Raw genomic sequence first — 19,178 nt, 5'->3', positions numbered from 1 at the left:
TTAGTTTTATTTATTTAATTCTATTTATTGTCCACCATTTTTTAAACCAAAATGGAAGTAATTTTCAATAGACCACCCAAGTGTAATGTGCACCTCTTAAAGTTTCTCCTTTGAGAACGTGTTTAAGCTAGTACCAAGTGATTAAAGTACCCCCAAAAAGGGAGAACGCACACATACTGCATAAGTTAGCTAAGATTGTTCTACTTTTATGCTTTTTTCACTCTGACCTCAATAGGCCCTAAAAAGCCCTCTTTTTTACATGGCTAGAAATATGCAAATTGTCAGCAATTCTATAACTTGGTGCCGCACACTGAATGCCACTTAGCACCAATACTAAGTCGGCATTAATGCACCCATGCAATGTCTATGTTAACATGCAGTCACACAGTTGTGCGGTTTATTAATCTAACCTTAAAACCTGTTAACGTCTAGGAAGATTCCTATTGCGGCATTAACTTACCAACATCTCTGATAAAGTTCTGTGGCCTGTGACCTGTATCCACAAAGTGCTGGCAGTAGTCATTGTGGGGATTGAGACTCTGTGTCCCCTAAGGAATGAAAAGAGACAAGAAAAGGAGACGCATCAAAAATGTGAAGCTGCTCTTTCTCCTCAACCCCCAACCCAACCAGGTCACTATCTGCACAAAGAAAGGGCCCTCAAAAGGAAAATCTGAACAGGTTTGAATTAGTGTCCTCATATGTACTTTCTAAATTTCTGATGGCACGTTTACAAATCGATGGGACTTGAGTGCCACCAGGAACAGAGTTAAGCAGCACTGTGGGAGATTTCACACAGATTTGCTCAAGGGGCCTATCAAATAAGAAAACAGGCATTTTTCTGTAAGTACTTGTATGCTCTGGCACTCCCATTCCACCACCTATATGGTAACGGTAAGGGAGGCCCATTGAAACCATTATCCCAGCTCTAAATGGACTGTCAGACAGCAAGCAGACCATGTCTAATCATAATGTAGTCTCTGCTGTATTTGACCTTGGAAAAATGAGGACTTTAACCAGAAAACCTGTCAGAGGAGACCCATAGTAACAGCACAATTTCAAGAACTCACACTTACAAAGCAATTTATTTCTGAAAGTTCTTAGCACTATACAGAATAATGAATTCAGATTACACTGGTATCCATTTCTGGCACATCAGAGTCCAGGGCCAGGCAGAAGGTTCCTTAGTACATCAATACACACCTTGAGAAAGGTGCTGGAGTCTTTATAAACCTCTTCTTCGTAAGGCAGGTTCGGGTCTTCCTGCTGGGGTTCGATTTCATCCTTTGGAATACAAATTTCAAAAACACTAAGAGCAATACAATATGGAATTACAGTGAGGTGCATGGCTGCTCTGAATGGACAGAACTCTTCCTCCCTTTCTAACGCTGACAGACTGACGGCTGGAGTAAGAAAAGGTTCACAAGACCAACTCATCTTACCTTCCTGCCATTCGACTGAAACTAAATTACGCTCTGCACTTATCCTCAGGCTTTCCTGACTTGTGTTACTGGTTTTCCCAGCAGAAATATTCTCCAGTGCTATTCTTGATCCCAGCTCCTTGATGTCTTCTCTTATGACCATCAATAAATTTGCTCGAGTCATATCTGTCAGGTATTTAAATGTTGCTATTATATCCCACTGACATTCCTCCAAGGCACACACGTTTAGATCTCCGGGACTTATGTCACGTAACTTCTGATGCACCTCTAACCTCACTATCCTTTTGGAGACACAGCCAGGTAGGATTCCACCAGCAACGTATTTAGAGGCCTTATGTACACGTCTTGGAGCCTCTCAGTGACAATGAATTACAAAATAAAATCAGCTGATATTACAGTGATCAATCATTAATAAAAGCTCATAAATATCTGTAACAAAAATCTGTTTACACTAAAATTAAAGTCATGCAAAAAACATTTTAAAGAGACAAAAATTTGCATTAAAGAATCTTGCCTAAACTACCCATGCTACACGTCCTCCCATCCTCTAGTAATCTACCAGAGGTTTTCCTCCAGCTCAAACTCTTAAGCTCGGGTGAGGCCAGCTGGCAAAGATGGACCTTCAGTAGCTTCCTAATTCTGAGGGATTGACCCAGGGAAGAACTGAAGAAGAAAGCACGAGACCTAGCCCTTCCTTGCCTAAATTCTCACCTCACAGCTCAGCATATACTTTTACAACTTTTCAGGAAAAGGTAATCAAGACTTCACTTCAAAATTAATTCTACATAATCATACAGACAGCATGGGAAAAAAGTGAATCCTAAAATGACAACCCCTCTGCCCTAAGTGGGCAGCAACAGCATCTGGGTAAGTTTGCAGTTGCTCAAGTTCTTCAAATGAAAACCTAGAAAAGAGGAATTTTAGCATGAAATGTACAAAATAACCATGATGTGCAACATTGGTTTTGAGAGGAATCCAAAAATGGTCTTAATAGATTTTAACACATTAAAGAAAAACAGGGATTGTGCCTAAAACCACTCCTAGATTTAACAAATGAAGGCTTTAGGATAAAGTTAGAAGCGGGTCAAGCACGCAGAAAGCACCTCTCATAACTCTGTGCAGCACATATGGATGTAAAGTATAGAGAGGAGGTGAACGCCTGCGTAGTTCTCTGTGTTTGCAAAGAAGGCTTTCCTGGGGACACGGTTAGATAGAATTGCAAACACAAGCATTTGCACATATGGGAAGATTAGGTACTTACCTTGATAATCTTCTTTCTAGTAGATAGGAACATAGGAATATCAGTCCTGACCAATGGGTTTTAGCCTTATTTACATATTCTTCTGCTCCGCTCCGCCCCCCCCCCCCCCTCGCTCTGGCCTGTGTTGATCTCAGTCTGTATCAAAGCTATTAGTCAGCCCTAAAGTGTGTGCAAAAGAGAGAGAGAGAGGACACGGGGATTCTCCCCGGCTCAACACAGGTCTCTTCTGCTCAATAAAGACATTACGAAATATAAACACACAACGAGGTAGAAATGAACATACCACCTACAGTTCTAGAAATTAACACTTAACTGACTAACAGGGTGGGCATCAAGACTGATGTTCCTATCTACTAGAAAGATTAGGTACTTGCCAATCTTCCCTTCTAGTGCAATAGAAACATGTACCAGAGTAGTTCCTGGATCTTAGTGAGGGACAGGTAAGCCTGCTGCTAGTATAGCGGAAACAAACTCGGAATCCATTCTTGCTGCGACATTCATCCTATAAAATTTGGTGAAAGTATGAAGGCTGAATCACATGGCCGCTCTACAAATTTCTTCAGGTGAGACTGATCTCGCCTCCACCCAGGATGACGCAATGCCCCTCATAGAACATGCTTTCAAGACCACAGGAGATTGTTTTCCGCTCCCTATATAAGCTGAAGAAATCACTATCCAAATCCATCTGGACATGGTCGCCTTTGTAACCGGCCTACCTTTTCATGCAGCCCCCAGAAGCAAAAATATAATTGGAAAGTTGAAATTCATTTGATACTTCCAAGTATCGAAGGAGAACTCAACAAACATCAAGGGATTTCAGAACCTTGTCCTCCTTCCAGAGGGCGAAAAGGCTGGGAGACACACTTCCGGGTTTAGGTAAAAACTTGAAACTACCTTCAGTAAAAAAGAAAAAACTATTCTTAGCGAAACACCAGCGCCTAAGATTCTGAACAAAGGCTCCCTGCAGAACAGAACCTGTAATTCTGACATCCTTCTGGCTGAGGCCACTGCTACTAAAAACATAATTTTGTCCTTCAAATCCATCAGAGACGACTCATCCAGGTGTTCATATGGAGCTCTACCGAGTACTTGTAGGACCAAATTAATGTTCCATGTTGGAAAAGGTTGGTGCACCGGCGAAGGCGTAAGGCTCCCTTTAAAAATCTGGGCATATATGGATGTGACGCTAACATTCGTATGCCTGAAAGTCCCCTGAAGCAGGAGAGACCCGCAATCCGCACGTTGAACGAGCCCACAGCAAGGCCTTTTTGAGACCTTCCTGAAGAAAAGCTACTATGTTTCCCCATATTAATTCTGGGGCCAAAAAACACACTAGGTCTTATTTTTGGGGTATGTACATAATCATCTCTCCCTTCCTCTCCTTCATCCAAATTCTTCCTCTTTCCTTTCTCTCCCACACATGTGCAGCATCTTTCCTTCCCTCCCTCCCATTCCCGTGCAGCAGAACCCTTGCCCAGGTTCTATCCTTCACTTCCTCCCATTCCTTGTGCAGCAGAACCCTTGAGCAGATGATGTCATCAGTAACAAAGCAGAGAAAATTCACCAGCGGACAAGGCCGAAGCAGCCTGTTTAGAGTGCTGCCGACCCAACGCTGATTTGGAGGGAGGTACCGGTATGTAGGGCTCACTCGCGGTCGGCGGGGTTCAGATGGGAGGGAGGGAAGGATGTAGGACTCATTCGCTTTCGGCGGTTCGGATGGGAGGGAAGGATGGCTGCATAGGGGCACGGGGAGGGGGAAAGCGCTGCCGGCGAATCCCAACTAGGGCTTATTTTTGGGGTAGGGCTTATATTAAGATCTACCCCAAAAATCATGCTAGGGCTTATTTTCGAGGAAACACAGTAACACTAATGAAATTGGGGCCTTTGTCAGGTCCATGTGTCTCTGACTGCACCAGGTCTGGAAATGCTCCCAGGCCTTCGCATAAGCTGCTAAGTAGACTACTTCTTTGCTCTTAGCAGCATGGCTATGACAATGTCGGAATAGTCTTTGCGTGCTAATAGAGAATGACACGGTGACAAAATTTATCACCGTTCCCGTCCCCACGGATAACCATGGGAAATAAACCCATGTCATTTTCTAGTGTCTATTTCAACCTCGGTCCTTCTACACCACCATTCTTCAAAGCAAAGCTTGCGGGTCAGTGGTTGTGGCCATTCATACTCTCATTCTTATGGGAGCCAAGGATAATGAAGCCATTGTGACATCACTGATGTGATTGGCTCTTAGGCACTGGTGGAATGAGGCATTATGACATCACAATATCTGCTCTGCTCTGTCATTCTGTAGTGTCTGTTTCAACCTCGGTCCTTCTACACCAGCATTCTTCAAAGCAAAGCTTGCGGGTCAGTGGTTGTGGCCAATTATACTCCGATTCTTCCCTCTCTCCTTAAAGAATGACATGAAGATGGTTTTCCGCAATTATCCACGGGGACGGGAACGGTGATGAATTTTGTCACCGTGTCATTCTCTACGTGCTAACTCAGCATGCTCAAAAGCCATGCCATAAGACCATAGCAGTCTGGATCCTCTAGGGCAGTGGTCTAAAACTCGCGGCCTGGGGGCCACATGCAGCCCTCCAGGTACTATTTTGAGGTCCTCGGTATGTTTATCATAATCACAAAAGTAAAATAAAGCAGTTTCTTGATCATATAAGAACATAAGAATTTGCCTCCACTGGGTCAGACCAAAGGTCCATCGCGCCCAGCAGTCCGCACCCGCGGCGACCCATCAGGTCCATGACCTGTCAGGTTATCATGATTTAGCCCTATAGCCCCCTTGTTTTTAACTATACTCTTTCCATGCTGATATCTACCCCTATCTGTATCCCTCAATCCTCCTATCCTTCAGGAATCCATCCAATCCCTCTTTGAATCCCTGTAGCGTACTCTGCCCGACTACTTCCTCCGGGAGCGCGTTCCATGTGTCCACAACCCTCTGTGTGAAGAAGAACCTCCTGGCATTGGTTTTAAACTTGTCCCCTTCAAGTTTCTCCGAGTGCCCTCTTGGGTTTGTGGTTCCCCGTTGTTTGGAGAATCTATCCTTGTCTACCTTCTCCATGGCCCTTCATGATCTTGAAAGTTTCTATCATGTCTCCCCTAAGCCTCCTCTTTTCCAGGGAGAAGAGCTATAAATTGCAATACAGTACTCCCCCCGATATTCGCGGGGGTTCCGTTCCAGAAACCCCCGCGAATCTTGAAAAACTGCGAATACAGTTTTTCGTAGGGGAGACTGGAGAGGGCAGCGGGAGAAGCAGGAGAGAGCAGCCGGAGCACCGGCGAGTGAAGGCAATCACTCACTGTATGCTCCGACTGCCTCTTCCTGCACTAAAGCTGGGCCTTACCAATCAGGAGCTGCGTGTCAAAGGTCTCCCTAGGCTCCCGGAGGCGCCTTCAGGCCTGCCTGAGGAGAATTTTTTTTTTTTAAACGTGCATCCCGATTGGCTGATTAGACAGCTGTAGGATGCCTACAGCTGCCTAAAATCAGGACGCACTTTTGGAGAATCAGGGCCATCCTGTCCCTGTGAGTTCTATCCCTGTCCCATTCCTGCAAACTCTGCCTGAAAGCTTTAAACACTTATGATTTTAAAGTGTTTGAGGCTTGTGCAAATGAGCACAGAGTTTGCAGGGACAGGATGTGGATAGAGAGATCCCACCTGGATGGAAAAAATCTGTCCCCGTGTTATTCTCTACCACAGAGGGAACACATACAAGAGTTCTGTCTGAGGCGAAGGTTGAACCAGAGCATCTAGACGTGGGGGCCGCCGCGTGAGCAGACTGCTGGGCACGATGGACCACTTGTCTAACCCAGCAGCGACAATTCTTATGTTCTCTTCCAAACTCGAATCTTTGACCGAAGAACCGAACTACCTTCCTATTGCTGGCTGATGCCATAAAATCTAAAGTGGGACACCCCCCAACGCTTTGCTTTACTATGTTGTCGAAGGCCTCCTGAGATAGAGACCATTTGCCGGGATCCAGTGTCTGTCGACTCAAAGTCTGCATATAGTTTCCAAGTTTATTAAAATTTGATATATCACCTTAAAAATTGTCAAAGTGGTGTACATTAAAAATATAAAATTAGGAACATACTATTAATACCATGGGTAGATATATGACAGACCGAGACATAAGGGGGGTGGAACTACAATCATTTATAGGAAAGAAGGAGAAAAGGATGGCACAAAAGGGGAGGGGAAACTATGCTCTTCCTCAGTTATTATTTTTGGCAGTAGTCAATGAGCTTGGTCAGACAGGAAGTCATAAGTTATACACTGTCCACACTTGCTACATGGGCTCCTGAGAGAGCCAATAGATGGATCTCCACCCAACAAAACAGCAGTTGAGCTTCCAATCTCAACGGTGCACTCCTGGTGTCTGTCAATTGACATAGACTACCACTGTGGCATTGCCCAAGAAAACCTGGACTGTCATAAGAACATAAGAATAGCCTTACTGGGTCAGACCAATGGTCCATCAAGCCCAGTAGCCCGTTCTTACGATGGCCAATCCAGGTCACAACCCAAAGAGTAGCAACATTCCATGCTACCGAAGGCAAGCAGTAGCTTGCCCCATGTCTTTCTCAATAACAGACTATGGACTTTTCCCTCCAGGAATTAACTATTCTCTGAGTGAAAAAATATTTCCTCCTATTGGTTTTAAAAGTATTTCCCTACAGTTTCATCGAGTGTCCCCTAGTCTTTGTAATGTTTGACAGAGTGAAAAATCAATCCACTTATACCCGTTCTACTCCAGTCAGGATTTTGTAGACTTCAATCATATCTCCCCTCAGCTTTCTCTTTTCCAAGCTGAAGAGCCCCAACCTTTTTAGTCTTTCCTCATAGAGCGATACAATTATACTATTCAAGGGCATTATAACATTTTCATCTTTGTTTTCCATTCCTTTCCAGGTAATTCCTAGCATTCTATTTGACTGGAGGGAAAATTCATTGGTCACAAATTTGAAATGTGGTGGGAAATCTGTTGGTCTTCGATTTGAATTTTGGCAGAAAAGTTAGTTGGTGACACAAATTTGAAATTTTAGCATGATGTCCATTGGACACAATTTTAAATTCTGGTGGGGAAGTCTGTGGTCACATTTATTTTTAAATTCTGTCAGAAAAAGGAAGGATGGAAACTTTTAGCTGGAGGGAGAAGGTATTTGTCCTCGGCCCCAGTCCTCTTTGGGCTGAATTTCTTTTGCATGAGCGGTTGTCATGCTTTGTTTATGGAGAGCCCATGATCTACACTGAAGTTACAGGCAGTCCCCAGGTTAAGAACGAATTCCATTTTTAAAACGTTCTTAAGTTGAATGAAACTCAGATCCTGTACAATACAGAGTCTATAAAACATTAAACAGTCCTCAAAAGTACTGTAGTTTAAATAGAAAGAAAAGATAGATGGTTTACACTTACTTTTATTCTTCATCCGTCCCACTGTTCCCTCTCCACCACCACATAGCCAACATTTCTCTCTCTCATCTCTTTTCCCCATGCATCTGTACCTCAGGCCTCTCCCACCACTATGTCCAATATTTCTTTCTCCCTCCTTATACCTCTTCTTCCATTTCCTCATGTACACTGTTTCTTTCTCTCTTATTCAGGCACCCATGCAAAACAATTCTCCCTTTCTATTCCCTCCCCACCTCAGTATCTCTTTCCCTCACTCCATCCAGTGTTCCATCATATCTCACAAGTTCATGCTCCCTCCCTTTCTTTCTTCCATCCATCCTTTGACTGAAGTTTGTGCTCCCTACTTTCCTTTTGTGTCCCAATGCAACCCTGCTTCTCCCTTCCTGTGCCAATGTGCCCCTTCTTCTTTTCTTCTGGTCCAAACACAACTCTCTTCCTCTCTTGTGTGTCCCAACAAGCCCCTTCTTCCTATCTTCCGGTCCAAACACAACCCTCCCTTCTCCTTTCCATGTCCCAACGTGCCCCTCATCGTCTTTCCCTCCATTCTACGTCCCAAATTCGTGCCTCCTATGGGTGTTTACCTCCTCCCATCACAGTTCTCTTTGCAAAGCTATGGTTGAACTCGAAGCCCCCCTTTGTGCCTCCTGCGGGTGTTTACCTCCTCTGGTCAGCTCTCTCTTTCCAGTGGCACTTCGCTTTGCGAAGCTGCAATCGCTGGTCCGGCATGCAGCTCACGACTGACCTGGAAGATTGGAGGGTAGCCAATGTTATGCTGATTTTTAAAAAGGGTTCCAGGGGATATCTGGGAAATTACAGAATGGTAAGCCTAACTTCAGGGCCAGGCAAAATGGTGGAAACAATTATAAAAAATAAAATTCTAGAAAACGTAGATAAGCATGATGTAATGAGACAGTCAGCATGGGTTCAGCCGAGGGAGATCTTGCCTCACCAATTTGCTTGATTTCTTTGAAGGTGTGAATAAACATGTGGATAAAGGTGAGCCGACTGTAGTATATTTAGATTTTCAGAAAGCTTTTGATAAAGTTCCTCATGAGAGGCTCCTGAGAAAATTAAAGAGCCATGGGATAGGTGGCAAAATTCAGTTGTGGATTAGGAATTGGTTATTGGATAGAAAACAGAGAGTAGGGTTAAATAGTCATTTTTCTCAATGCAGGAGTGTAAACAGTGGCATGCCAGAGGGATCTGTACTAGGACTGGTGCTATTTAACATTTATAAATGATCAGGAAATTGGAACGATGAGTGAGATGATTAAATTTGCAGATGACACTAAACTGTTCAAAAATTGCAGGCAGACCTTAGGAAATTGGAAAACTGGGAGTCCTAATTGCAGATGAAATTTAATGTGGACAAATGCAAAAGTGATGCACATTGGGAAGAATAACCTGAATCAGTTACTGGATGCTAGGGTCCACCTTGGGGTTAGCGCCCAAGAAAAGGATCTGGGTGCACTTCAAGTAGAAGGCCAGCACACGCTTACAATTAAGAGAATGCAAAGCCGCTTCTCCAGAGTGAGAATGGGGCTTCGGGAAAAACACAGGAAGAACAACAATGGATTGGTTAATGTGAAACTCAGAAACAACCTTAGGCAAGAACTTAGGATGGGTACGGAGAACCACCTTAACATGATGGAAGACAGTGAAGGGTGGGTCCGCCACCAAGGCTTGAAGCTCACTGACCCGACGGGCAGAAGTGAGAGCAATAAGAAACACAACCTTCCAAGTAAGATACTTCAAGTGAGCCCGCATTAGCGACTCGAACGGGGGTTTCATCAAACGAGCAAGGACCACATTAAGATCCCAAACCACCGCAGAGAGAGGGGTGACATGATCGAGACATTCAAGTATCTCACGGGCCGCATCGAGGTGGAAGAAGATATCTTCTTTTTCAAGGGTCCCGCGGCAACAAGGGGGCATCCGTGGAAAATCAAGGGTGGGAAACTGCACGGGGACACCAGGAAATTCTTTTTCACTGAAAGGGTGGTTGATCGCTGGAATAGTCTTCCACTTCAGGTTATTGACGCCAGCAGCGTGCCTGATTTTAAGGCCAAATGGGATAGACACATGGGATCTATTCACAGAGAAAGGTAGGGGAGAGTCATTGGGGTGGGCAGACTAGATGGGCCGTGGCCCTTATCTGCCGTCTATTTCTATGTTTCTATGTATCGAGAAGGAAGATGATATTTTCTTTCTTAAAGGAACCTCGGCCACAAGGGGGCATCCGCTAAAAATCAGGGGCAGGAAATTTCATGGCGACTTCAGGAAGTATTTCTTCACCAAAAGAGTGGTTGATCATTGGAATAGACTTCCTGTGCAGGTGGTCAAGGCCAGCAGCTTGCCAGATTTTAAGAATAAATGGGATGCGCCTGTGGGATCTCTAAGAGGGTAATAGTGGGGGGAGAGTCATCAGAATAGGCAGACTTGATGAGATATAGGATATCTGGGAGAATAAATTTAGGGAAGGGGATCTTTAGTGTGGGCAGACTAGATGGGCTATGGCCCTTTTCTGCCGTCATTTTTCTATGTTTCTATGATACAAATTTTTACCTCAAACCTTTTTAAAACAACTCCCCCCTCACCTTTTTAAATCTCCCTTAAAGCCTGGTGGTCCAGCGTGTATCGGCAGGAGTAAGCTTTCCGTGCTCCTGCCTGGGCTTGCGCCACTTCCTGAATGGCTGCCGACAGTTCTTGTGGGACTCGCAAGAACTGATGGCAACCATTCAGGGAGTAGTGTGGGGCCAGCAGGAGCGTGGAAAGCTCGCTCCTGTTGATACACGTTGGACCACCAGGCTATAAGGGGGATTTAAAAAGGTATGACGGGGCAGGGGGGTGTTTTAAAAAGGTACTGGAGGGGGGGATTTAAAAAGGTCCGGTCCCTCTGCCAAATTTAAGAACCCATTGTGGCCCACGAGTCAAAAAGTTTGCCCACCCCTCTAGAATGTCTCACCTATTGCACTGGAAAATGTCATTACTTTGGTACACCTCTTTTCTTCCACTGTCGTCTTTTCCATCAATAATTCTTTTTATCTCTTTCAGCTTTACCAGATAATCTTCCTTATCATTTGAGATCCTTTGAACCTTTTGAATGCTTTATTTATTTAGTTACTTCTTTGGAGAGCTGTATCAGTTTTTTGTCTTGCTTTTATTTACTTTCTTCAAAAAAAGATTTGATGCCAATATGACAAGCCATTTAGCCATCTATTCTTCCACTTATCTCAAGATGTGTTCATTTTCCTGACGTCAGTATCTTGAAGTTCAGAACCTTAAGCTCTGTGCATCTCTTCTCCTCCTGGTAGCTATACTAAACCATTCCACCTGCTAGACACTAATCTGAACTTTAGATGCACTATCTTTTCAATATCAGGTCTAGTATAGATCTTTCCCCTCAATGGCTGAGTAGACATTTGTCTGTACAGAGTCCCTTTATCAAATTCGGTAGACAGGATATTTCAGTCCACTTGTGGCATGATAGCCTCCTTTCAACAAGCATCTGTCTAGATCTTCTGCCTGAAACAAACATCCGTACACCACGCTGTTGTAGAGAAATGATCCGTCACCCTTTCCTAAAGTCTGTACATGGAAGTACACAATGCTGAGTTCCATATTAGGAATCAACATCCAGTGTTGTCGGATCAGTTCAGCGTGACTAGAACTGGGATTTCATAATGCTTCTGTATAGATTCATGCAGTAACTCCATTTTCAGGACTGCATGATGTTCTGCTTATCGCATCTCAAACACATAACGTAACTAAAAAAATGTACAGAAAAAGGCAATCAAGATGATAGAAAGAGTAAAGAGGTTAGGGCCCTTCAACGTGAAGACAGAGGAAATAGGACTGATTTATATAAAATCAGGAATGTGCTGGAATAGGTAAATACAGAAGAGTTATTTAACCTTTTCCGATAGTACTAAGACGAGGGGACACTCAATTAAAGTAATATGTAACATGAAAAACTAGTCAAATGTTTTATTATTTTAATAACTTATATTCCACATATCCTACAATTCTAAGCAGATTACAAATTACAGTATTCAGGTACTCAGGCATTATTCCCTAACTGTCCCGGGACAATGAGGATTAAGTGACTTGCCCAGGGTCACAAGGAGCAGTGTGGGATTCGAACCCACAACCTCAGGGTGCCAAGACTGTAGCTCTAACCATTGCACCACACACTCCCTGAACTTACAATCAAAATCTGGAATATGTGGTCAAGGCATGTAGCATTCCTGGGTATAAAAGGTGTTTAGACAAGTTCCTGCACAAAGGCCTGGATTCTATATAGGGCTAAGCGGCTTTTGAGAATCGCACATGGGTGGCCTATATAGAATTGCAGGTTTCTCTAACCGGCATCCATGTCATAGGGAATGGTTAGAGAATTGGGTTGTAGCTGAGCTTAGCGCGACAAGTGATCTCCCTGCTGCGATAAGTTTAGCGGCCGCAACAACCCGTTGCCCCCCCAACTCCAGCAGGAGGGATGCCCAATCCCTCCAGCCAGAATCCCCCCCCCATCGCGCATCCCATAGGGGGGTGTCTAAGGGATCTGGCCAATTGGAATCTTAGGCCACTCACAGTGCATTCCAGAATTCACTGCGAGAGGTGCCTAAGATTCCGGTTGGCACAGGTGCCTAAACCCCTCCTATGGCTAAGGCCCCTCCCTGGTGCATCCCACAATGCACCGGGAAGAGGCAGGCTCACCATTTGAGTGAAGGCAGGCCAGCCGGCTGGAGGCAGGAAGGATGCCTCCAGCCAGCCATCACCATAAGGCAGGGGGTATTCTGGGTGAGTTACTTTATGGGGTGGGGGGTTGTCCGGCAGGAGGGACTGGGCTTCCCTCCTGCTGGCGATCTTGTGGGGAGCTGTCCAGAAGGGACTGGGCATCCCTCTTGCCGGATTTGTGGCAATTGGAGGCGGGGGTGTTTCCGGCAAGAGGGATTGGGCAACCTTCTTTGCGCGGCCACTATAAGCTCAGTGGCTGCGTTTGGTGGCCTACATTTCAGGCGGCTACCGCAGGCCTAGGGAGGTACATAGGGCCGCCTAAGGCCACTTTCAGGCGAAGCTACGCCTAGCCTTAGGACCTTCACACCTCCCTAGGCTCCCATAGGCACCTACAATGTAGGCCGCCTGCCTCAGGATGTTTTTTTTTGGGGGGGGGTTAATGTGCGTCTCGATTGGCTGGTTAGGCAGCAGTAGGCCGCCTACAATTGGGATGCCGTTTATAAAATTTGCCCCCAAATGTCCATAAAAGCAACTATTAGCCAGCACTATTGGAAAGCCAGCACTTATCCCTGATAGCGAGCAACTTAATGGAGACACTCACTGGAATCTGCTAGCTGTTTCCCAAGAACCTGGACTGGCCACAATCAGAGACAGAATGCCTGGTCTGATAGACTTTTGGCAAATCTCTTTGGAAATCACTCTTAGCCTTTTTCTCTTTGACCCATTGGTTCTTTCTTTCTTTCTATTATCATTCTGTATTTTTTTTATTTTTTTTTTTAAATACTGTTAACCGAGTCAAGCTCCTTGTTTGGTGATGACCCGGTATACAAAGTTTAGTTTTAGTTAACATGGCACATCTTATGTTCTCATACACGAGTGTCCAGCTAGCTCCTGCATCTTGACCTTTCCCTTCTATTACCTTATATTCTTCAATCTCCTCCTCATCAACCTCTCCTTCCTCTGGGAACTTGCGCTTTGTATTTGGTGCTGGAGTATTGTACGAAGCCCTAGAAAAAGACAGAAAAATGTCTCAAACTCTCACACAAACAGAAAAAATATATATATGCAAGAGATCAGCTACCCAACCCAAAGCTGCAGCACTGAAGAGGGGAAGCAAAGCAGGGAAGCTTCAGAGCTCGGCACATTATCATAAACTTTGGCACTAATATACGATGGCTGGCGCTTTCAACAGGACAGGTTTAAACAGCCCTGTATAGTAGTGAGAAACATTCAGGTACAACATATCCTTGCTCAGAGGAGCTGACAATCTAAAAGGGTCCCTGAGGCAATGAAGACAAAAGTACTTGTTCAAGGTCATGAGTAGAGCAAAAGAGAGTTCGCACTGGAAATGGTCCCTCTTCACAGATATTTGGAAACTTACAGGTTGGGAAGCCTCAGCCCAGTGGTAGGAAAATCACGATCACCCTAACACATCGTTTCCAGAATAACCTGCCTAAGAGTGTTTCTTTGAGTTTGTGTGCTGGTAAAGACATATTGTTTTGCACTGGCAACCCCCAGAGCAAATCACTTCACCCTCAAATGCCCTTTTATTATTATTTAGGTATTTATATACCGCCTATCGAGCTGATCTAAGCAGTTTACAATCAGCATTTTCCCTATCTGTCTATCTAACGTACTTGGGGCAATGGAGGATTGAATGACTTGCCAGGGTCACAAAGAACAGCATGGGATTTGAACCCACAACCTCAGAGTTCTGAGGCTTTAGCTCTAACCACTAGGTTAAAGAGCTGCATAAATCCACACTTTTAAGTATAATTTTCATTATGTTAATGTCTTATCCAAAAGAAAGAGGGGAAAAGAAGAATGCTGTTGTATTATCCTCAAGTTACAGTTGGGTTTGTTGGTAAAAGGAGAGTGACTTACCCAGGGAAAGTGGAGCGCAAGGAGCTACCCAAGTATCCTATGGAAAATGAGGCCACTGCCAAATATATGCCCAAAAAATAAGTTTAAGTCTGTTTTGGGTCTAAGTCACTAGTTGCCTAAAGTCGGACATGTCAAAAGTCCATTCTCGAAAAATACGTCTAAACTATTTCTTTTTCTCGAGAATCGTCTACTTCTACGTCCAGCCGTTTGATCATCCAGACCATCAAGTTGTCTATCTTTATACCCCATTCTCGTCCAAAAATTCATCCAAGTCAAAAATGCCTAGAACAAGATTTGGATGTAGATGGGGTCAGAAAAGTGATGGACTGGACACACAGACATGGCAACACAGTAGTGGGGCACCTTACAGGACACTATTGCGAACAAAAAGGGTGCCACATAAACATCTCACCACAACTCCCTTTTAGGTCATGGTGAGTCCCCCAAAATCTACTAGAACCACATGTCTACCACCCCAACATCCCAATAGCAGGTGTCACCTAAATGGCAGTACAATAGGGTTTTTTGGGGAGTGCACCACCAAGAATGCAGTGGTTAGAGCGGCTTATGGGCCTGGGTCCTCCTCTCTATGGTTCATTAGTCCACCCCCCCAGACTACTTAAGCCACCTCAGTGCAGCTCTACTAGGCTTTCCTGTCAGGTGCTGATGTTCTGGAGGCAGGTATATACTTTTTTATTCGATTTTTATGGTTGGGTAAGGGGGGACAGTGATTACTGGGGGAATATGTGAGGGTCTGTACTTTGCCCTTGCAGTTGTTATCTGGTCAATCTTCTGGGCACTGTTTTTAGATCGCCTAAGTCACTACATACAAGGCAGTCTGGTTAAACTTTCAGTTATACTTGCAGTACTAGTACTACGTCTAGGTCAGCCCACGTCCTGCCCAAATCCCACCCTCATCACTCCTCCTAAAACGCCCCTTTCAGCTCTGGGCGTACAGCGGCACTGGAAAAACCCATTTCGATTCAGAACTTGGATCATCCAAGTGCCGATTTAGGCGGGATTTTAGACGTATTTCCGTTTCAATTATGAGCCCCATTGCAGAGATTGGAAGAACTAACCTGCAGGTTTCTCTGCTTTCGGCGATCTCTCTTTGCTCATCTTTGCTGTTTAACACTGCCCCAATGCTGTCAGCATTCTCAGCTCCCAGCTGCATTAATGAGAATAAAAAGGATCCTTTCAAGTTTTATTTAAAATTTGATGAATCGCTTAATATTAATACAAAGCGATGAACAAATCTAAAAAATTATACATCACAATATTCGGGGAAACAGTACAAATAACATAAACAAGTCACACAACACAGACAGGGCCAAGAGGGAAGAGGGGGTAGAAATACAATGTTTGAAAGGAAATGAAAACGTAAGGGAAATAACAAAAGGGAGAGTTAAAAAAGATCAGAGGCCGGAATTAAAAAGTATGACCTAACTATGAGGAACTAGCAGTCAAAAGCATTTTTACCTCTGATTATATGTATCTAACGATTTTCTGTTGTGCTTGAATAATTGTTTTTACTCATTTATTGTTCCATGATTATGGTATTGATATTGATTGTTTGTTTCTCTCCTTTTTTTGTATTTTGATAAAATTTCAATAAATTTTCAAGAGAAAAAAAAAAAAAAAAAGAAAGCATTTCAACTTGCTTTTAAATCTGTCGATAAGACATTCTTCCCTTATGTATATTGGGAGGGAGTGCCACAATTGCGGAGCCACAACTGAAAAACTGTATTGTCCACGTGTATTGATGGATTTGAGAGAGGAACAACCAGCAAATGTTGATCATTGGATCTAAGTGACTGGGTGGAGGCATAGAGTATTAAGACTATCAATAAAGGAAGGAGTTTCAACCTTTATACACCTATGGACCTATGGCAGAAATAAAAGAATTATTTTGTGGACCAGCATCGGTCTGCGGACCGGCGATTGAAGAACACTGGGCTTAGTTGTGGGCCAGACTCTGCCCATCTCCACCCAATCTCCACCCCAGACCCCGCCCCCATAATAGTACTAATTGAAACACTATTTTTTCCATTTATTTTTCATAGATACACACAATATAATCTTATTAACAACACATGTTTTTAAGTTTCATTAAATTTTAATACACCGACCATCAACAGGTATCTAGCCGGTTTACAAATTAAAATAAGATAAAAGTGATACTAATAACCACAAAATTAAACTACACAAAGCACACTGACAGCAGATATAAATTCTCAAAATTGACATAATTCAATCACTAAATTCAAAAATAAAATCATTCCCCCCTACCTTTGTTGTCTCCCTCCCTCCATGCTATGCCTTACCTTCTGGCCTGCTCCCGCCTGGCCATTTTATGCCACCCCCGGTGTTATCTTCAGGCCAGCTCCCTCTTCCTCACTGATGCAGTGCACAAAGCTGCAGGCAGCAGCTCCTTGCGCGTCCCGTGCCTCATCTCGAAGCCTTACCTCTGACGTTGTAACATCAGAGAGAAGGCTTCCGGTTCAGGCGCAGGACGCGCGTAGAAGTCACCGCCCGTGGCTTTGTGCACTGAATCAGTCAGGAAGAGGGAGCTGGCTTGAAGATAACGGCGCATCGATCGTACCGTGGACCGGCGGCTGAAGAACACTGTTTTGAGCCCTGTGGACCGCTTGAAGACCACTGTTATAGAGTATTGACTTAAGGCTTAGCAGACATATCTTGTGGGTTATTTGATGAGATTTTGTAATTATATATTTATTGAATTTTTCAATATAATCAAGCTTAAACTTGTACAGAAAGGAAATTCAGCATGAAATTAATACAAATGAAAACATATATAGAAGAATATCAAATATATGCATAAATTTCAACTCAAGTCCTCAAAAGATCCAAGAAGGGTAATAGGTGAATCAAAGTAATTACATTTAACAAAAGCCATAACTAGTTGAATGAGATTAAAGCACCCTTTCTTAAGCTAAGCACTCTACTTTCTCCAGACAAGCAGTTGAGAGAAAGGTTGTCAGTGGAGATGGCTCAAAGAAGACAAATTTATGGGAACGATAATTAATTACACATTTACATGGATGTCGCAAGTTAAAGGTCGCCCCCAGGGATATTAACACCAGGTTTCCTTAACAAGAATTCTCGTCTCTTTCTCTGCGTATCCTTAGCCAAATCTGGGAACATCTGAATTTTACAACCTAAAAATTATTTTTGTTTATTTTTAAAGAAAAGTCTCAGTAACCAGTTTTTATCTGGTGCAAGAGCTACTGTCAAAAGTAAAGTGGTTGGGGTCACTAATTCTTTATCAGATATTTCCAAAATATTAGATATATTCATTAAATCATGTCCCAATTTCTGTTGTTGTTGTTGGTCCTGAGTCTTATTTGGAAGATAATAAACCTGCGTAAATGGTGGTAATGACTCTTCAGAAAGCTCCAATACTTCCATCATATAGCGTTTCAACATTTCCCTAGGGGCTATCATAGGAACCCTGGGGAAATTAATCAGTCTATTTTCCATTGCCTCCATCTTCCTTCTTAAGTTAGTGTTGTCTTTAATTAATGCCTCAGTAATTTGTTGAGAGACTTTTAAATCTTGTTGGACATTCTGTACTGAAGTGTTAGAGTCAAGTCCAGTCTTTAAATTTTTAATCTCGGTTTCGTGGTCATTAAGTTTCTTTTCTAATTGTTGTAATTGCGGATTTATGGATCTTGCCAAATTGGCTACAAGATCCCACAGAGAGTCCAATGTTACCTCTCGGGGCTTCTCAATTTGAAAAGCTTGTAAATTTAATTTAGTTAGCTCACCCTCTGGCAGCGTATCTCATACAACAGTCTGTCGAGTTCTCTCACCCCCACCGCTTCCTCCTCAGTCTCCACGCTCAGATTCCTCTGCTCCGGCAGGGAGTCCTGCAACACAGTCCCCCTGTTGTTCTCCTTAGCCTCCGGGAGGAGGTGAACTCCGACCTCCGGAAGTACCTCCTCTCGCGGGGAACTGGAGGACTGAGGGCGTGGGGGAGGTGCTCTCACTTCGGGGCTCAGCGATGTCTCCAACCCCATGGAGAACGGCATAGATGCGCCTCCACCATGCGTCTCCTGCAGGGGACTCCCCGAAGATATTGGCATGCCCTGCATTCTCCTCATCAGCTCCTCGATGTTGCCGAAGACGGCCGTTCTGAAGCGCTGGAGGCTCCAGCAGCACTGCGTCCCCTCCTCTTTGGCATTGCTCAAAACAGGTAACAAAAGTTTAGAAGTAAACGGAAATTTAAAGGAGCTTCAGGGAGAGTGAAACTCAAACAACCTCTCATGCGGCCATCTTGGATCATCTCCATGAATGAGGGGTTTTTATGTTAGCCCACTTGAACATAGAAACAAAAAGCTCAAACAAGCTGTAGGTCAAACCTTCTGCTGGGCTAATGTAATGCATTTCTGTTTAGCTTTGAAGAGC

At 43.9% G+C, this 19,178-nt stretch overlaps 1 protein-coding gene across 2 annotated transcripts in view; it reads right to left on the bottom strand.

The window, feature by feature from the left end:
* METTL14 (methyltransferase like 14) overlaps nucleotides 1–19,178 on the bottom strand; it is a 140,050-nt gene that overhangs the window by 106,998 nt on the left and 13,874 nt on the right. The window contains exons 2-5 of one of the 2 annotated variants that reach the window (XM_033937984.1): nucleotides 15,830–15,918; nucleotides 13,786–13,873; nucleotides 1,201–1,281; nucleotides 461–548 (exon numbers count right to left, since the gene is read on the bottom strand). In XM_033937984.1, coding sequence (XP_033793875.1) covers nucleotides 461–548; nucleotides 1,201–1,281; nucleotides 13,786–13,873; nucleotides 15,830–15,918 — 346 coding nt within the window. The remainder of the gene's footprint in view (nucleotides 1–460; nucleotides 549–1,200; nucleotides 1,282–13,785; nucleotides 13,874–15,829; nucleotides 15,919–19,178) is intronic. The other variant, XM_033937994.1, reaches the window with a different exon arrangement.

Source organism: Geotrypetes seraphini, chromosome 1, assembly GCF_902459505.1.
Source record: "Geotrypetes seraphini chromosome 1, aGeoSer1.1, whole genome shotgun sequence".
Taxonomy (NCBI): Eukaryota; Metazoa; Chordata; class Amphibia; order Gymnophiona; family Dermophiidae; genus Geotrypetes; species Geotrypetes seraphini.
This window is presented reverse-complemented; position numbering and strand designations above follow the sequence as displayed.